This window comes from Mustelus asterias, chromosome 5 (assembly GCF_964213995.1).
Source record: "Mustelus asterias chromosome 5, sMusAst1.hap1.1, whole genome shotgun sequence".
Classification (NCBI taxonomy): domain Eukaryota; kingdom Metazoa; phylum Chordata; class Chondrichthyes; order Carcharhiniformes; family Triakidae; genus Mustelus; species Mustelus asterias.
This window is the reverse complement of record NC_135805.1, coordinates 55,962,319-55,979,484: the sequence shown is the minus strand read 5'-3', so window position 1 is coordinate 55,979,484 and position 17,166 is coordinate 55,962,319. Positions and strand designations below refer to the sequence as shown.

The 17,166-nt window shown below is 43.6% G+C and overlaps 1 protein-coding gene across 1 annotated transcript in view; it reads left to right on the top strand.

The window, feature by feature from the left end:
* Nucleotides 1-5,732: 5,732 nt before the first annotated feature.
* Nucleotides 5,733-17,166, top strand: part of LOC144493971 (desmin) — a 47,228-nt gene continuing 35,794 nt past the window's right edge. Inside the window, exons 1-2 of the mRNA XM_078213547.1 lie at nucleotides 5,733-6,480; nucleotides 14,585-14,726. Coding sequence (XP_078069673.1) covers nucleotides 6,254-6,480; nucleotides 14,585-14,726 — 369 coding nt within the window. The 5' untranslated portion in view covers nucleotides 5,733-6,253. The remainder of the gene's footprint in view (nucleotides 6,481-14,584; nucleotides 14,727-17,166) is intronic.

Below are 17,166 nucleotides of genomic sequence, written 5' to 3'. Positions count from 1 at the left end.
CAACCTAACTCGCCTCTTTTCAGAGCTGAAACACAAAAGCCCAGGCAATATCCTGGTGAATCTTTCTGCATCCTTTTTAGTGTAATCACATCACTCTTATAGTGAGGCAAGCAGAACTGCACACAGTACTCTAGCTGTGGCCTAACAAGAATTTTATACAGCTTCACCATAACCTCCCGCATCTTGTTGAATTTGTTGAATAAATAACAAATGAAGTGTCCATTAATGTGGCTTATATGGACTTCCAGAAACCCTCTGTCTCTCCTTCCAGTAAGAAGTCTCACAACACCAGGTTAAAGTACCAACAGGTTTATTTGGTAGCACAAGCTTTCGGAGCACTGCTCCTTCATCAGGTGAGTAGGAGTTGTGTTCACAAACAGGGCATAAAAAGACACAAACTCAATTTACAAAATAATGGTTGGAATGTGAGTCTTTACAGGTAATTAAGTCTTAAAGATACAGACAATGTGAGTGGAGAGAGGATTAAGCACAGGTTAAAGAGATGTGTATTGTCTCCAGCCAGGACAGTTAGTGAGATTTTGCAAACTCAGGCAAGTCGTGGGAGTTACAGGTAGTGTGACATGAACCCAAGATCCCGGTTGAGGCGGAACTTGGCAATCAGTTTCTGCTCAGCGACTCTGCGTTGTCATGTGTCATGAAGGCCCTCTTGGAGAACGATTACCCGAGGATCGGAGGCTGAATGCCCGTGACTGCTGAAGTGTTCCCCAACAGGAAGAGAACACTCCTGCCTGGTGATTGTCGAGCGGTGTTCGTTCATCCGTTGTCGTAGCCTCTGCATGGTCTCCCCAATGTACCATGCCTCGGGACATCCTTTCCGACAGCGTATCAGGTAGACAACGTGGTTGCAGTGGAGAAGCTACGTCATCTTTTCCGGAGCCTTCAATATGTCATCGATGAAGATGAACATCTCGCCAAGGCCATCCCCATGCCCCCACTTCTTGCCTTCAAACAATAGCACTACCTCAAACAGACCATTGTCCGCAGCAAAATACCCAGCCTTCAGGAGAACAGTGACCACGACACCACACAACCCTGCCACAGCAACCTCTGCAAGACGTGCCGGATCATCGACATGGATGCCATCATCTCACGTGAGAACACCATCCACCAGGTACATGGTACATACTCTTGCAACTCAGCCAACATTGTCTCCCTGATACGCTGCAGGAAAGGATGTCCCGAGGCATGGTGCATTGGGGAGACCATGCAGACGCTACGACAACGGATGAATGAACGCCGCTTGACAATCACCAGGCAGGAGTGTTCTCTTCCTGTTGGGGAACACTTCAGCAGTCAAGGGCATTCAGCCTCTGATCTTCGGGTAAGCGTTCTCCAAGGCGGCCTTCACGACACGACAACGCAGAATCACTGAGCAGAAACTGATAGCCAAGTTCCGCACACATGAGGACGGCCTCAACTGGGATCTTGGGTTCATGTCACACTATCTGTAACCCCCATGACTTGCCTGGGCTTGCAAAATCTCACTAACTGTCCTGGCTGGAGACAATACACATCTCTTTAACCTGTGCTCAACCCTCTCTCCACTCACATTGTCTGTACCTTTAAGACTTGATTACATGTAAAGATTCGCATTCCAACCATTATTTTGTAAATTGAGTTTGTGTCTTTACATGCCCTGTTTGTGAACAGAACTCCCACTTACCTGATGAAGGAGTAGCGCTCCGAAAGCTAGTGGCTTGTGCTACCAAATAAACCTGTTGGACACTGAAATTGTCCCAATCCTCGATTATTTTTAAAGATGACCCACTAGTATGATTAATAAATAATGAAATCTGAATAGCAATATGTTACGCGTGAATCAGAATATCATATGCATGAAGACATGTTGCTGTCTGTAATAAATATTGAATAGTTTTTTTTAAAAATAACATTTTGTTAGGACTGTAATAATATTTTATAGTGTAATCGATAATAATCTCATTTCCAAGGAAGGATCTAAATGTTGTGGTGTCACTTGTAATTTTTGATTTTAGCATGCCAAAATACGTTGTCCCTTTCAAAGAGGTAATATGGCACTAAGTTAGACCTTCCAAGCAAATGTGCTAAATTTGATGAAGTTGTTTCAAAACACGTTTTAAACTCAAAGTAGAAATAATTTGTTGTCACAAACTAACAGTTAAATTAAACAGATCAGTTTTTTCTCTCTCCCCGTAGAAAATCATACCTACTTGATGGTTGATATCTGCTTGAAAGTATGCCTGAGTTTGGGAACATGCTGTGTTGGAAATTACTGTTGTACTACATCACTGCACTATACAAAGAAGCATTGCAGCACAACAGCAATATTTGAAGTTCTGTGGTAGTTCTGTTCGTGTGATAGAGACAAGAAAGGACAGCAATATAGGACAAATCTTTGCAAGAGAATGCAAAAATATAGAGCACTTTGTTATCAATCAAGAGAAATCAATCATTAATGTTTTAATGAGTATCGTTAATTGATATTGCATAATTAGCATTTATTGAAAATGTACCCAGACACGCTACTTCTATTACTCTCAAGGAAAATGATCTCCCCATGTGATCCAAGCTGTGAAACTGTTGCTTGAGGAAACTGATGGTTTGTTCCACAGCATTGCAAATCACTCCATAGCTCTCTCTGATGACCCTCAGACTTTGTGTGGTTAATTATGGAAAGGGTAGTCCTAGTCAAAGAGCAGTCATCCTCTGGAGGCCTGAAGAAGGTAGGTATTGCAGACTGGTGTATGAAGATCTGAAGAAGGTAGGTATTGCAGACTGGTGTATGGTAAATCGTAAGTCCTGTCAGGATAACATAAATTCAACAAGATGAACCTTTTTGTGTAGTGGCACATCGAACAAGACATCAGAATACAGAGCATCTTGCTTCATCATGCTTCTTGTTTCAGGAATGAATAATGAAAATTTTGCCTGCACAGACATTGACAAAATGTTGTAAAAAAATGTGTTGCATAAGTTGCTTGGGCCGATATCATGATATTATCTATTCAAGATCTTTGGGAACACACAGAAGATGCAGGGTTTTGCACTCAAGAAAAGTTTCAGTAGGCTTTTATAGCAGTGCTGAAGCAAAGTTAGGCTATTCAATCTCATGTGCAAAGTAACTCCCTCTCCTCAGTCAAATCCTCTATTTTTGATAACAAGTATAACTTAGAATTAGAATCTTAGAAACCCTACAGCACAGAAAGAGGCCATTCGGCCCATCGAGTCTGCACCGACCACAATCCCACCCAGACCCCACTCCCACATCCCCACACATTCACCCACCAATCCCTCCAACCCACGCATCCCAGGACACTAAGGGCAATTTTAGCATGGCCAATCAACCTAACCCGCACATCTTTGGACTTTGGACTGTGGGAGGAAACTGGAGCACCCAGAGGAAACCCACGCACACACGAGGAGAATGTGCAAACTCCACACAGACAGTGACCTAAGCCGGGAATCGAACCCAGGTCCCTGGAGCTGTGAAGCACTAGTGCTAACCACTGTGCTACCGTGCCGCCCAGTTAACTGACATTAATTATTTACCCATGCTTTTATCCCATGCTTTATCATCCCTATCCTCTAATATAACTTACAAGACAACTTGGATTTTTTTCCCCATAGGATTAGGTAAAGATAAACTCGCCATAGTCTCAGATGAACATAGGCTGTTGGGCTTTGAGTGGGAGAGCTGGCTGGTGGTGATTTAAACTGGGTCACCATACCTCAGGCAAGGGGAAAGGTTGAGAAGATGGGACCTTCATGAATAACCTCTACCTGAATGGGATTTGAACCCACGCTGTTGGCATCACTCTGCATCACTAATCAGCTGTCCAATCAACTGAGCTGTGCCAGTATTTACTGCCCATTTCTAATTGCCCTTGAGAGGATGGTCTCAAGCTGCCTTCTTGAACTGCTGCAGCCCATGTGGTGTAGCTACATCCTCCAAGCTGTCAGGGAGGGAATTCCAGAATTTTGACTCAGCAATAGTGAAGGAACGGCGATATATTTCAAAGTCAGGATGGTGTGTAGCTTGGAGGAGAACTTCCAAGTAGTTCCCATGCATCTGCTGCCCTTTTCTTGTCCTCCTAGGTGATAGTGGTTGTGAGTGTGGATATGTTGTCAAAGGAACCTTGGTGAATTGCAGCAATGCATCTTGTAGATAGTGCGCACTGTGCTTTGGTGGTGAAGTGAATGGATGTTGAAGGTAATGGATGGGGTGCCAATCAAATGAGCTGCATTGTCCTGAATGATGTACAGCTTCTTGAATGTTGTTTGAGTTGTACTCATCCAGGCAAGCAGAGAGTTTTCCATCACATTTTTGGCTTGTGGATGGTGGACAAGTTTTGGCGAGTCAGGAAGTGAGTTACACGCCACAGAATCCCCAACCTCTGACCTGTTCTTCTAACCACAGTATTTATATGCCTGGTCTAGTTCAGTTTCTGGCCAATGGTAACCCCCAGGGCATTGATAGTGGAGTAAAACCATTGAATGTCAGTCAATGTCTGCTATCTTTAATCCCTCCTCCTTAAAATGCCCAATCTCAATTAGTCCTTTAACCTCTCTTTCATTTCTAAATCCTCAAACAAATCCTTAGCTAACCTTCTGTCCCACTCATAGCATGTTGCGACAGCACTGGTCAAGGTCATGAATGATATTCTCTGCGACTTTTGCTGAATGGATTATGTCTCCTTGTCCCCTCAAGCTCTCCACAGCAATTATGGATGAATCAAATCCTCCTTAAACTATATATAGAGAAGCCTGAAGCCATAAACTGGGATTTTACTACTGATTTTAGCTCTCTTCCTGGCCAGTCAATTGGGGCTTTGCAAAACTTTGATGCCCTGTTCATCCAGAGTTTCGCATCAAAACACATAACCTATCTATTATGAGAACTGCTTACTTCCACTCTGTGATATCACCCACAGCTGTGCAACCTTATTCTACCATTGCTGAAATTCATGTCTACACTTATTTTTAATCTGTCGACTTGATTTCCTCAATGTTTCCTTTATGAATTACATTTAAAATTTTCTATGATCTCACGCTTTCCTACATGTATGACCTCTTCCAGCCTTCTTTCCATCTTACACTCTTCAGTTCTTCTGTGCAATATTCCAAACCACTGGTACCACAAGGTTAGCCGAAAATTACCATTTGCTCCGCAACAACATAATTTTTAAATGTTTGCAACATTTTTGAACACATGAATAGCACTTGTTTAAAACGTACCTTCGAGTCATTGTATTAGGAATTTGTCATTATCGCACAAGTGTTTGCAAAATGAATCTCATAAAAATGCACATTACTGAATGTCCAACCTATTCAAACATGTTTATCTTCAATGTAAATTCCCCCAATTATTTTCCTGTTCGGCAGGACAAATGCAAAATGATACCACGCGATTTAATGACCTTTCAACCTGATCACATACAATTATAGCTTGGGCTCAGTGGTCTTTCAAGGAGTAAATTGTGTCCCTAACAGAATTATTTACTGTTTAATACATTTAATACATGAAAGGGAAGTCCGAGATGTTAGTGATTTTATATTTAGATAAAGGCACGTTTTCCACTACAGTAGTGGAAAATAACATGAAATAATTAAGAATGGTTAATTTCTGTGAAATACAGATTTTTGCTGACCTACATATTCAGAATTAGGTAAATAACCTTTTGCTAAACCATGTAATGAAAATAAGATCTTGCCATCCAATTAGGTGTCCACTAAGATCTCGTTAATTTGATTACATCAGGTTGAGTCAATATTCTCGAAATCTGATACAGAAACGCTATATATTTTCTGAAAGTAAATTACAAACACTTGTCTTTCGAAATAACTAACAAACTTTTTGCTCAAAGGCTCCAGCAAGGGGAAAGTATTGGGGCGATATCTGATTGTAGCTAATTAAATACATTTATGTTGTAAAGTGCAAGTGCTCCACTTTCTGTGCCTCAGCCCCATCCACAAGGATTACATCAACGTGGTGTCTAATTGCTTAAACGCTCTATTTTAAGATTGTGCATCCCTTTGTGCCGCTTAGCACGACTTTGACAAATATTAAGGGAGAAGGCCCGCCTACATATTGAACTTAGGTGGGAAAAAAAATCCAAACCGTCTCATGCGCTGATCTGGTATTGCAAGGAGTCTATAAAATGTCCACCCTGCCGCATGTGCAAGTTGCACAGCATCAGCCCCGCACTAAAAGGGAGAGCAGACAAACAGTCAGTTAAACCAGGCAACCAACAAGATGAGTCGCAGCCCGGAAAGGATGTCTTCTTACCGCCGCCACTTTGAGGATTGCAGCGGCAGCAGCGTCTCATACCGCGTGCGGGTGTCCAGCCCGTCCCCACCTCGCCGCCAAGCACGATATCGCTCGGCCACTTACAACCGCAGCACTGGGCGCCTGGTAGGGGGAGGTGGCATGCAGGCGGCCAGGAGGACCTACTCAGCAGTTTATGGACCTCGCATCACCAGGTAAAGAACAGGGGTTGACTTTTTTTTCTGTAACGCTCGTTTAAAGCAGCCGGGCTGTGAGCTAAAGGAAAGGAATTGATTTGATGTGAAAGGAAAATACTTCAAAAGCAGCCTTACAAAAAAAAAACTATTAAATGGTTGGACAATACTATTTGATCAGGCAAGAAGTACCTCAGTTGTACACGGCGCTCATATCAGATCCCACCTGGAGTGCTGGCTTCATTGAAATTTGGACCCCGCACCACAGGAAATTTACGCAGCATTGACCTTTGAGGCGGCAGTGTGCAGATTCACCAGAGTTAAACCAAGGCTTAAAGGGTTAAGTTCTGAGAATAGGTTGCATAAACTAGCCTGGAATTTAGACAAAAAAGCAAAATAATGCAGATGCTGGCAATCTGAAATAAAGTAAGAAGTCTCACAACACCAGGTTAAAGTCCAACAGGTTTATTTGGTAGCAAATACCATAAGCTTTCGGAGCACAGCTCCTTCAATCTGAAATAAAGGCAGAAGGTGCTGGAAACATTCAGCAGGTCAGGCAGCATCTGTGGAGAGAGAAACGGAGTGAATGTTTCAGGTCAATGAATTTTTGTTGGAATTGACAGATTTTAAGCAAAGGTAAGGGGCAGGGTAAAACTAAACTAAAGGGGAGATCTGTGTAGGGTGGGAGGTAGGAGGGATTAAATGACAAAAGGGATAATGGTCCAAGGCAAAAAGTGGTAAAGAAACAAAATTAAACAGAAACCTAGGAAATGTGTAAATGGGAAAAATAGAATCACTGCAGACAAATACCATCTGAAAAGTGAGGGCAGAAATTATTTGACTCCATGTTGAAGGCTGTAAGTAAAGTATCTAATCATAAAATGCAATTCTTTAAGCTTTTTTTTAGCTTTACTGGAACGGTGTAAGAGGTTGAGGACAGAGAAGCCCAAATGGAATTGGGACAAAGGATTAAAATAACAGGTGATTGCAATCTCATGGTCACAGCTGGGGGCTAAATAGAGATGTTCCGCAAAGTGATCACCCAATCTGCATTTGGCCACCCCAATGTATTGGAGACTGCACCGTGAGCAGCGAATATAGTATATCAAATTGTTAGAGGTACAAATAAATTGCTTTTTTACCTGGAAGGATTGCTTGGACCGCTGGACAGTAGAAAGGGAGAGGATAAAAGTTCCATCTCCTGCCCATGCATGGGAAAGTGTTGATGGAAGGAGAATGAGACTGGGGGGGGGTATTCCAGAATGTCACAAAGGAACAAATCCTTTCCGAATGCTGAAAGGGGAGCGGAAGATGGTGTTTGGCGGTGACTGAGCAGAAGTGTGGGAAATGGCAGTTGAAAGCCCTCTGAACCACAGTGAATGTGAATCCTCAGTTGGGAAATATATTGGAAGCATTGGAATGGAAGGTGACATCATCAGAACAGAAACAATAGAGACAAAGAAGTTCTCTCTGGAAAATGGAATGGAATCCTTACAGGAAATGGAGGGATGGATTGAGTTTAGTCTGTGGAAGTCAGAAGGTTTATACTGGGAATGGTGAGATGATTGATGTGTGATGTAAAAGAGTGAGATTCCATAGAGTATATAGAATAATTTATGATGGTGAAATCCACAAAAAATGCGAGTTGGGGGATAAACAAGAAAATTTGCATCTGTATGCAGCCTTTCATGGTCTTATGACATCTCAAAGCAAATAATACTTTTGAAGTGTAGTCACTGTAGGACAATGTGACAACTTTATTTGTGCAGAGCTGGCTCCCACAGCCACGTGATGATGACCAAATAGTCTGTTTTAGTGATTTTGGTTGAGGGATAAATATTGGGCAGGATGACTAGGAGAACTATCATGCTGTTCTTCAAAATATCGTAGGCAGATACTTAACAACCAACCACATGGTAAATGCAGCCTGGGTTTAACTTCCCATCCGAAAGTCAACACCTCTGACAATGCAATAGTCCTTCAGTACTGCTCTCGATGTCAACCTAGACTTTGCACAAATCTCTGGAGTGCAACTTGAGCCTGGAAGCTTTCTAACTCAGACCTGAATGCTACAATTGAGCCACAGCTGACTCCTATAATCTTCAAATTATTGTGAAATCTGAAAACACCTTATAACACAAAGGGGAGTAGAAATCTGAAAACTCTTTCTCCCAAAAGACTACATGTTGGATCAATTGAAATCCGCAAAACTAAGACCAATGGATTTTTATCAGTTGAAGGTATCAAGGATCTGAAGCAAAGGAAGGTCAATGAAGTTGAGATACAGATCAGCCATAATCTGGTTAAAAAAGCGAATGAGGCCCCGAGGACAGAATGTCCTCCTCCTGTTACTTAGACATTGCACAGTCTTGTATAAAAATCCCTGCATGAAGTCACATTAAATACTGGGGTGGATCAGAAACAATAATTCAACATTGCAGATGGAATGATTTTATGATGGAAAATCTACATTTAAAATAGGAGCTAGGGATGTCATTAAGTAAACCCTAAAATTATTGCGATATCCAAGCAAACAAAAAACAACGGACAGATCAAATAGGTCAAGGCGAAAATTTGACACTAACTAAATATGCTTTGGGGAAGACAGTCCTGGGAGTGATTTCAAAAAGCTCCAACCTAAATAAAAACAATCCTGGCGGTGCTGTGTTCTTGTTACTGGGTCGTTTGCACAGCTCACTTCATAGAGTTTTCCTGCTCTATCATATTAGGATTGAATGGGAGGGTGGGTCCAGTCATCTCCCCCACCCCACCCCCTTCAACGATATACCAAAGATCCTTTCATGAAGCCTTCTCAAACCTAAGGGAATGCACAAATGAAATAAAGTAAAATGGTCGTTAGTGGTTTGACATAAATCAACTTTAAACAGTCGTCTCTGATTTCTGACACGGGTATATTTATTAACGACAACATTGCCCGGCTTTTGTTGAATGTTTTTTTAACCTCTAAAGTCGTAAAGGGAAACGATCTTATGAAATGTGATCCAATAAGGAATTGTGTGTGCATTTATTCCAGCCACATCACAAAGCCAATAGGCGCAAATACCAAATAACAATGGAGCAGTTTCCCAGTGATATTTAATGTGTTATTGATTGAAATAATATAGTATTCGCAAAGTTCTGCACAATTACCTCGCATCCTACCCAAGAATTATAGTTTATCATGGCCTACATGTTATTTGTATTAATATATGTCAGTAGAATTATTTAACCCTATGAAGCCTGTTTGCCGATATTTAATTTACTATTTATTTTCGGTTGATCGTCTGGTTTTTGTTTCTCTATACTTTTTGTACTTCACTAATGTAACTTGGAAGGTAAAACAATTGGTACTAGAGCTATCTGCAATGTGTTTAGAAATTTGCAAGTGACTGGAAGCGTTATTGTCGTGATTGTGTCATCTGATTTCATTTTATTACGACCGCTGTAAATTAACCTTCATCTTAACTTTAATTAACTCTTCAACTTTGAATATTTTTTATTTGTGCCTAACTGTGTGGATACAGTGTGAAGTCATCATAGAAACCCTACAGTACAGAAAGAGGCCATTCGGCCCATCGAGTCTGCACCGACCACAATCCCACTCAGGCCCTACCCCCATATCCCAACATATTTACCCGCTAATCCCTCTAACCTACACATCTCAGGACACTAAGGGCAATTTTTAGCATGGCCAATCAACCTAACCCGCACATCTTTGGACTATGGGAGGAAACCGGAGCACCCGGAGGAAATCCACACAGACACGGGGAAAATGTGCAAACTCCACACGGCAATGACCCAAGCTGGGAATCGAACCCGGGTCCCTGGCGCTGTGAGGCAGCAGACTCGATGGGCTGAATGGCCTCTTTCTGTACTGTAGGGTTTCTATGATTTCTATGAAGGCACGAGGAAGTTTTGAAGTAAACGCTGCCTTTCTCGTATTAGAATCTTAGAATAATCCTAAAGCAAAATGATGCTGACTGGTCGAGGGGGTATATTCAAGCAGGTTAATGGATTTGTACATATCATCTCAATGAGAGTGTTGGGTCAGTAGACATTAAATAAAATGTCGTGTTTTCATTCTTATAAATCGAGAGGATTAACCCATCGATTAATAATTCAGAATAGAATAGCAAGAGCAGGTGAAAGAAAGAAATGCACAGATATAAAAGACAATGTGGGGCACTATTGTACAATATTGTATGATAAATATTTTAACTAACCTGGATCAGAAAGCTATTTTTTTCACACACTGACTTGAAGGATACCTTGCCAAAAAAAATCGCTCAGCAATCTTTTTAAAGAGGCGCCCTCGAACTTGCATACCGGCTATTGGGAAATAACTGTATTCTGTGTGAGACCTTCGGAACACTTCGCGAGGAATGTCTAACAAAAGGTGCAGACCTTGTCGATCGAGAAATATCTTTTCATTTACTTCCACTGGTCACACGAAGATGATTTCATTTGCAACCCTTTGCTTCAAACTAAATTAGAATTCAACTAAAACGGTCCCTGTCTCAGCCACTCGAAATATCCGCACGGAGTGAAGGAATGTCGGTTCAATACATACAGCACTGACCCATCTATGCGCAATGGTCGTCAGACTATTTGCCACAAACAGATGAGATTTTGATCGATTTTACGATACTCGTTATTCATATTCCTACAGTGGAAGTAATGGAGGTATTAAGGGAGCATCAGTTCGTACAAGTCATGAATTTCATTCCCGACATGATCAACAATGACTGGGATATTAATATTTGTAATTTTAAATCGTGAACAGCCAAATATTTCCGATTTTAATGGGGATTCGAGCGTTTTTAAGGATTATGTTCGGAATTTTTGGACATCAACAACGCAGAATGCAATCTTCCGCATTTACACGCAGACAACAGGACTTCTGTTGGTCAGCAGGAGTTCCTCGCCGTTTTAAATGACCTAACCTGCGTGTGACACTAAAAAGAGTGATCTTTGAGGGGTGGCACAGTGGTTAGCACTGCTGCTTCACAGCTCCAGGGACCTGGGTTCGAATCCCGGCTCGGGTCGCTGTCTGTGTGGAGTTTGCACATTCTCCTCGTGTCTGCGTGGGTTTCCTCCGGGGGCTCCGGTTTCCTCCCACAGTCCAAAGATGTGCGGGTTAGGTTGATTGGCCATTCTAAATTGCTCCTTAGTGTCCCTGGATGCATAGGTTAGAGGGGTTAGTGGGTAAATGTGTAGGGATATGTGGATAGGCCCTGGGTGGGATTGTGGTTGGTGCAGACTCGATGGGCCGAATGGCCTCTTTCTGCACTGTAGGATTCTATGTGTCTGTAAATATATTTAATTCTGACTGGAATGGTGGCCTTTTTCTTTTTTTCATCAGTTACGTGAGCAACTGAAAAAAGAGCGGTGAAATGGTGTCTAAAATAGCAGATTGTATTTAAATAAATTCAGACAATGGCATTAATGTGCCATTCAGCTGTAGATCAGATCTGCTTTGCACACTGCAAATAGCCAGTCTCCAAACAAAGTTAATGCCCTGAATGCACTCTCCAGTTTTCAAATAATGTTACATCATTAAAACATTCAATACAAAGCTACATTAAAAGGGATAGGTTTGAGACTGAATCAAGCTAATCTTAAAGATTTGAAGGCATTTATTTTCAGTGATCTGAGCTGTTTTAGTTGATTATTGTAACTTGTTGGGGCATGGGAGTGGCAATCAGTGGTAAATTGGGAGGGAAGGGGATGGGGAGGGGGGGTGCGGTGGTCGGAGTTACCTTGCTGACATTCTGAAGAGCCTGTCTTGCCCTACCTTTCTGACTCAGTGGGGCTCAGGTAGTTCAGCGCGAACCCGTCCAGCGGAGAAGTGTAACCAGAGCAGAGCAAAGAAGAACAGGCCCCTTTTTCGGGGAATGCAGGTGAATTTAAAGGTCCCATTGAAAGGGAGAAAGTAAGTTTCTAAGACCAGTGAATAGGATGGGGGGGGGGGGGGGGGGGGGGTTCAGACATGGAGAGAGGAGTAGAATCTGGACATAGGAGAGGGGTCTGGAGGCAAACATGTGAGTCGAGGGTGTGGGGAAGTCAGACATGGGGGGGCGGGGTTGGACATGGGGAGAGCCTGATTTTGGGGGAGAGTCAGACATTATGGAGGAGTTGGACATCATGGGGGTAGTAAGATATGGGGGTGAGGGAAATGGACAGGAGAGTTGTTGGACATGGGCAGGGGAGTGGGACATGGACATCAAGGAGAGGAGGGAGAATGTGAGGTGGGGTTTAGAACATTGGGGGTAGAGAGGTTCAGACATGGGGGACTCAGATATCAGAGATGGTTGGGTATGGGGGTAGGGTTGGGCATGGGGAGAGGAGTTGGAGCATGGGGGTGGGGTTTTGGACACGGGGGAGTTGGTCAGACATTGGGCTGATGCAAGTCGGGGGCATGTGGCTGGGTCAAGTGGAGATCCAGCTGATGTGGGGTGTGGCCCAATCCAGCCTGGGGAGTCAGGTCAGGGTTATCCTATGGGGGTGGGGAAGGGGTTGCTGGAAATGTGTGCTATAGGGTGGGGGGGGGGGGGGGGCGGGGGGCTGAAGTGTTTAGTTGGAGGGACCCCTGGGGGGTGGTCGGGGTTGTGGGTATGTGCCATGCAGGGCTTGTTCTGGATGTTTAAAATAGTTATGCTGAAATTACAAGTGTTTATTTTCCATTCTAACTCTTTCAGAGTAACCATGGTGTAAAACTGGCAGAACCATCCGAAGTTAGCAATTTAAACTGCTTTGTGAGTTCATAGAATCCTACAGTACAGAAGGAGGCCATTTGGCCCATCAAGTCTACACCGACCACAATCCCACCCAAACTCCTTCCCCACAACCCCATTCATCTACCCCAGCTAGACTCCCGACACTAAGGGGCAATTTTAGAATGGCCAATCCACCCAACCCACACATCTCTGGATGGTGGCAGGAAACCGGAACTCCCGGAAGAAACCCACGCCGACACAGGGAGAATGTGCAAACTCCACACAGACAGTAACCCAAGCCGAGAATCAAATCCACGTCCCTGGCGCTGTGAGGCAGCAGTGCTAACCATTGTGCCGCCTATGGGATGGTTCCCAATTTAATGCAATTGTCTCGGGGACGTTCGGCCTCCTGGATACCCCTTTAGTCACGAGGGGACATAGGTTCAAGGTGAGGGGTAGGAGGTGTAGGGGGGATTTGAGGGGAAACTTTTTTACCCAGTGGGTGATGACGATCTGGAATGTACTTGCCTCGGAAGTACCTGAATGAGCACCTGGCATGCCATAACATTCAAAGCTATGGGCCAAATGCTGGCAAATGGGATTAGGTAGGAGATCAGGTGTTTCTCATGCAGGTGCAGACTCGATATTTATTTATAGGTGTCACAAGAACACTTGTGTATTAACACGCAGTGAAGTTACTGTGAAAAATCCCCTAATCATCACATTCCGATACCTGTTTGGGTACACTGAGGGAGAATTTAGCATGGCCAATGCACCTAACCAGCGCGTCTTTCAGACAGTGGGAGGAAACCGGAGCACCCGGAGAAACCCACGCAGACATAGGGAGAACGTGCAGACTCCTCAGACAGTGACCCAAGCTGGGAATCGAACTCGGGTCCCTGGGGTTGTAAGGCAGTAGTGCTAACCACTGTGCCACCGATGGGCCGAATGGCCTCTCCGGCGCTGTGTGATTCTACGATAATTGCCGGGTAAACCCTTACCTGGGAACTTCTCAGGGCGATTCCCCTCCGTATTTATGGGGTCCCCTCAATCTGATGCTATGGAGCCAGAATGTATTGTTTAAATAGGTAGGTGTGGGACGTTATACACTCATCATTCCTATAACACTCCGAGCTGTTACAGCGAAGCATTGTTGAATCGGCTGTCTGATGTCTTTAGTTAAACACCACTTCTCTTCAGCCTTCATTTCAATATCCTGCATACATAGTAAATTTAAAAGATTAGCTTTTCGTAACCACACGTGTAATCCATTTTTCTCAAACCTTCCCAATAACCGAGTGATAGCGAATTCGAAATGTAGACGCTAATACAGAAAACATTTTTGCAACCTCTCATCGCTAAGATGCAGTTTGAATGTTGCTAACATCGTGAACTCTTTACTGTTTTAGCATAGGTACGACCTATTTGGGAGCGGCCAGTCTGGACCTGGACGCCGCGTCGGCAACAAATCAGGAATTCCTGAGCACCAGAACCAACGACAGGAAAGAGATGATCATTCTCAACGACAGGCTGGCTGCCTACATCGAGAAAGTAAGTAACGCTTCAAGCTATAACATCCGCAACAGAAATGACCAACCGAGAAGCAGTCTCCATCCTTAAATACATCTAAATGTGGTCAGACATGATTAACACATATTAATATCTGATCGTAAATGTTATAAATTGAAAGAAAACCATCAAGCGGGGAATTCCAGAATATTCGAAGCAGGAATGCTTTTCAGAACCTGAAATGTGAGTTTGATTGTATTGAAAGTGATGGAGTCCAAATGTAAACACGGCGACATTGACACTTGCCAGCGGTATCTGCAATCATCTGGTTTGGACACAGGGACAAGACTGAATATGTTAGTATAAAGAGAGATCTCGAAATACTACAGTATTTTACATCTATAAATAAAGTATCATGAATTGAAAGTAAATTAAATCCAAAGGGAATAGAAGATATTTAGACACATAAAAATGGAAGATACTGGGTTTGATGCGTGTTTTGTTCCTGTTGCATCAGAATGACAGTAAGAAGTCTCACAACACCAGGTTAAAGTCCAACAGGTTTATTTGGTAGCAAAAGCCACTCGCTTTCGGAGCGCTGCTCCTTCGTCAGGTAAGTGGGAGTTCTGTTCACAAACAGGGCATGTAAAGACACAAACTCAATTTACAAAATAATAGTTGGAATGCGAGTCTTTACAGGTAATCAAGTCTTAAAGGTACAGACAATGTGAATGGAGAGAGGGTTAAACACAGGTTAAAGAGATGTGTATTGTCTCCAGCTGGGACAGTTAGTGAGATTTTGCAAGCCCAGGCAAGTCGTGGGGGTTACAGATAGTGTGACATGAACCCAAGATCCCGGTTGAGGCCATCCTCGTGTGCGGAACTTGGCTATCAAACTCTGCGCTGTCGTGTGTCGTGAAGGCCGCCTTGGAGAAAGCTTACCCGAATATCAGAAGTCGAATGCCCGTGACCGCTGAAGTGCTCCCCAACAGGAAGAGAACACTCTTGCCTGGTGATTGTCGAGCGGTGTTCATTCATCCGTTGTCATAGCATCTGCATGGTCTCCCCAATGTACCATGCCTCGGCACATCCATTTCTGCAGCGTATCAGGTAGACAACGTTGGCTGAGTTGCAAGAGTATGTACCGTGCACCTGGTGGATGGTGTTCTCACGTGAGATGATGGCATCTGTGTCGATGATCCGGCACGTCTTGCAGAGGTTGCTGTGGCAGGGTTGTGTGGTGTCGTGGTCACTGTTCTCCTGAAGGCTGGGTAGATTGCTGCGGACAATGGTCTGTTTGAGGTTGCGTGGTTGTTTGAAGGCAAGAAGTGGGGGTGTGGGGATGACCCTGACGAGATGTTCGGCTTCATCAATGACATGTTGAAGGCTCCGGAGAAGATGTCGTAGCTTCTCCACTCCGGGGAAGTACTGGACGATGAAGGGTACTCTGTCCACCGTGTCCCGTGTTTGTCTTCTGAGGAGGTTGGTGCGGTTTTTTGCTGTGGCGCGTCGGAACTGTCGATCGATGAGTCGAGCACCATATCCTGTTCTTATGAGGGCATCTTTCAGCGTCTGGAGGTGTCTGTTGCGATCCTCTTCATCTCAGCAGATCCTGTGCATACGGAGGATACCGCACAGGATCTTCAACCAATGCTATACACTAGATACATCAATGACATTTTCTTCCTTTGGACTCATGGTGAACAATCACTGAAACAACAATATGATGACATCAACAAGTTTCATCCCACTATCAGATTCACCATGGACTACTGTCTGGAATTGGTTGCATTCTTGGACACATGCATCTCCATCAAGGACGGTCACCTCAGCACTTCACTGTACCACAAGCCCACGGATAACCTCACAATGCTCCACTTCTCCAGCTTCCACCCTAAACACGTTAAAGAAGCCATCCCCTATGGACAAGCCCTCCGTATACACAGGATCTGCTCAGATGAGGAGGATCACAACAGACACCTCCAGACGTTGCCTGGGCTTGCAAAATCTCACTAACTGTCCCGGCTGGAGACAATACACATCTCTTTAACCTGTGTCTAACCCACTCTCCACTCACATTGTCTGTACCTTTAAGACTCACATTCCAACCATTATTTTGTAAATTGAGTTTGTGTCTTTATATGCCCTGTTTGTGAACAGAACTCCTACTTGCCTGACGAAGGAGCACGCTCCGAAAGCTAGTGGCTTTTGTTACCAAATAAACCTGTTGGACTTTAACCTGGTGTTGTGAGATTTCTTATTGTGTCTACTCCAGTCCAACGCCGGCATCTCCACAGCATTAGAATGATACATTGAAATGGATGCTTTATAGAATATACTAATGCACCTCCTAACCGATGTTCACATCAAAGGATACATTGTTTTATAAGGGCAGGTGTGTTACATCAAACTATGATAGAATCATACAAAGATTTCCTTCTGTGCTGTAACCATGTAGCCCGTCCTATTGGTGCTGGCTGTC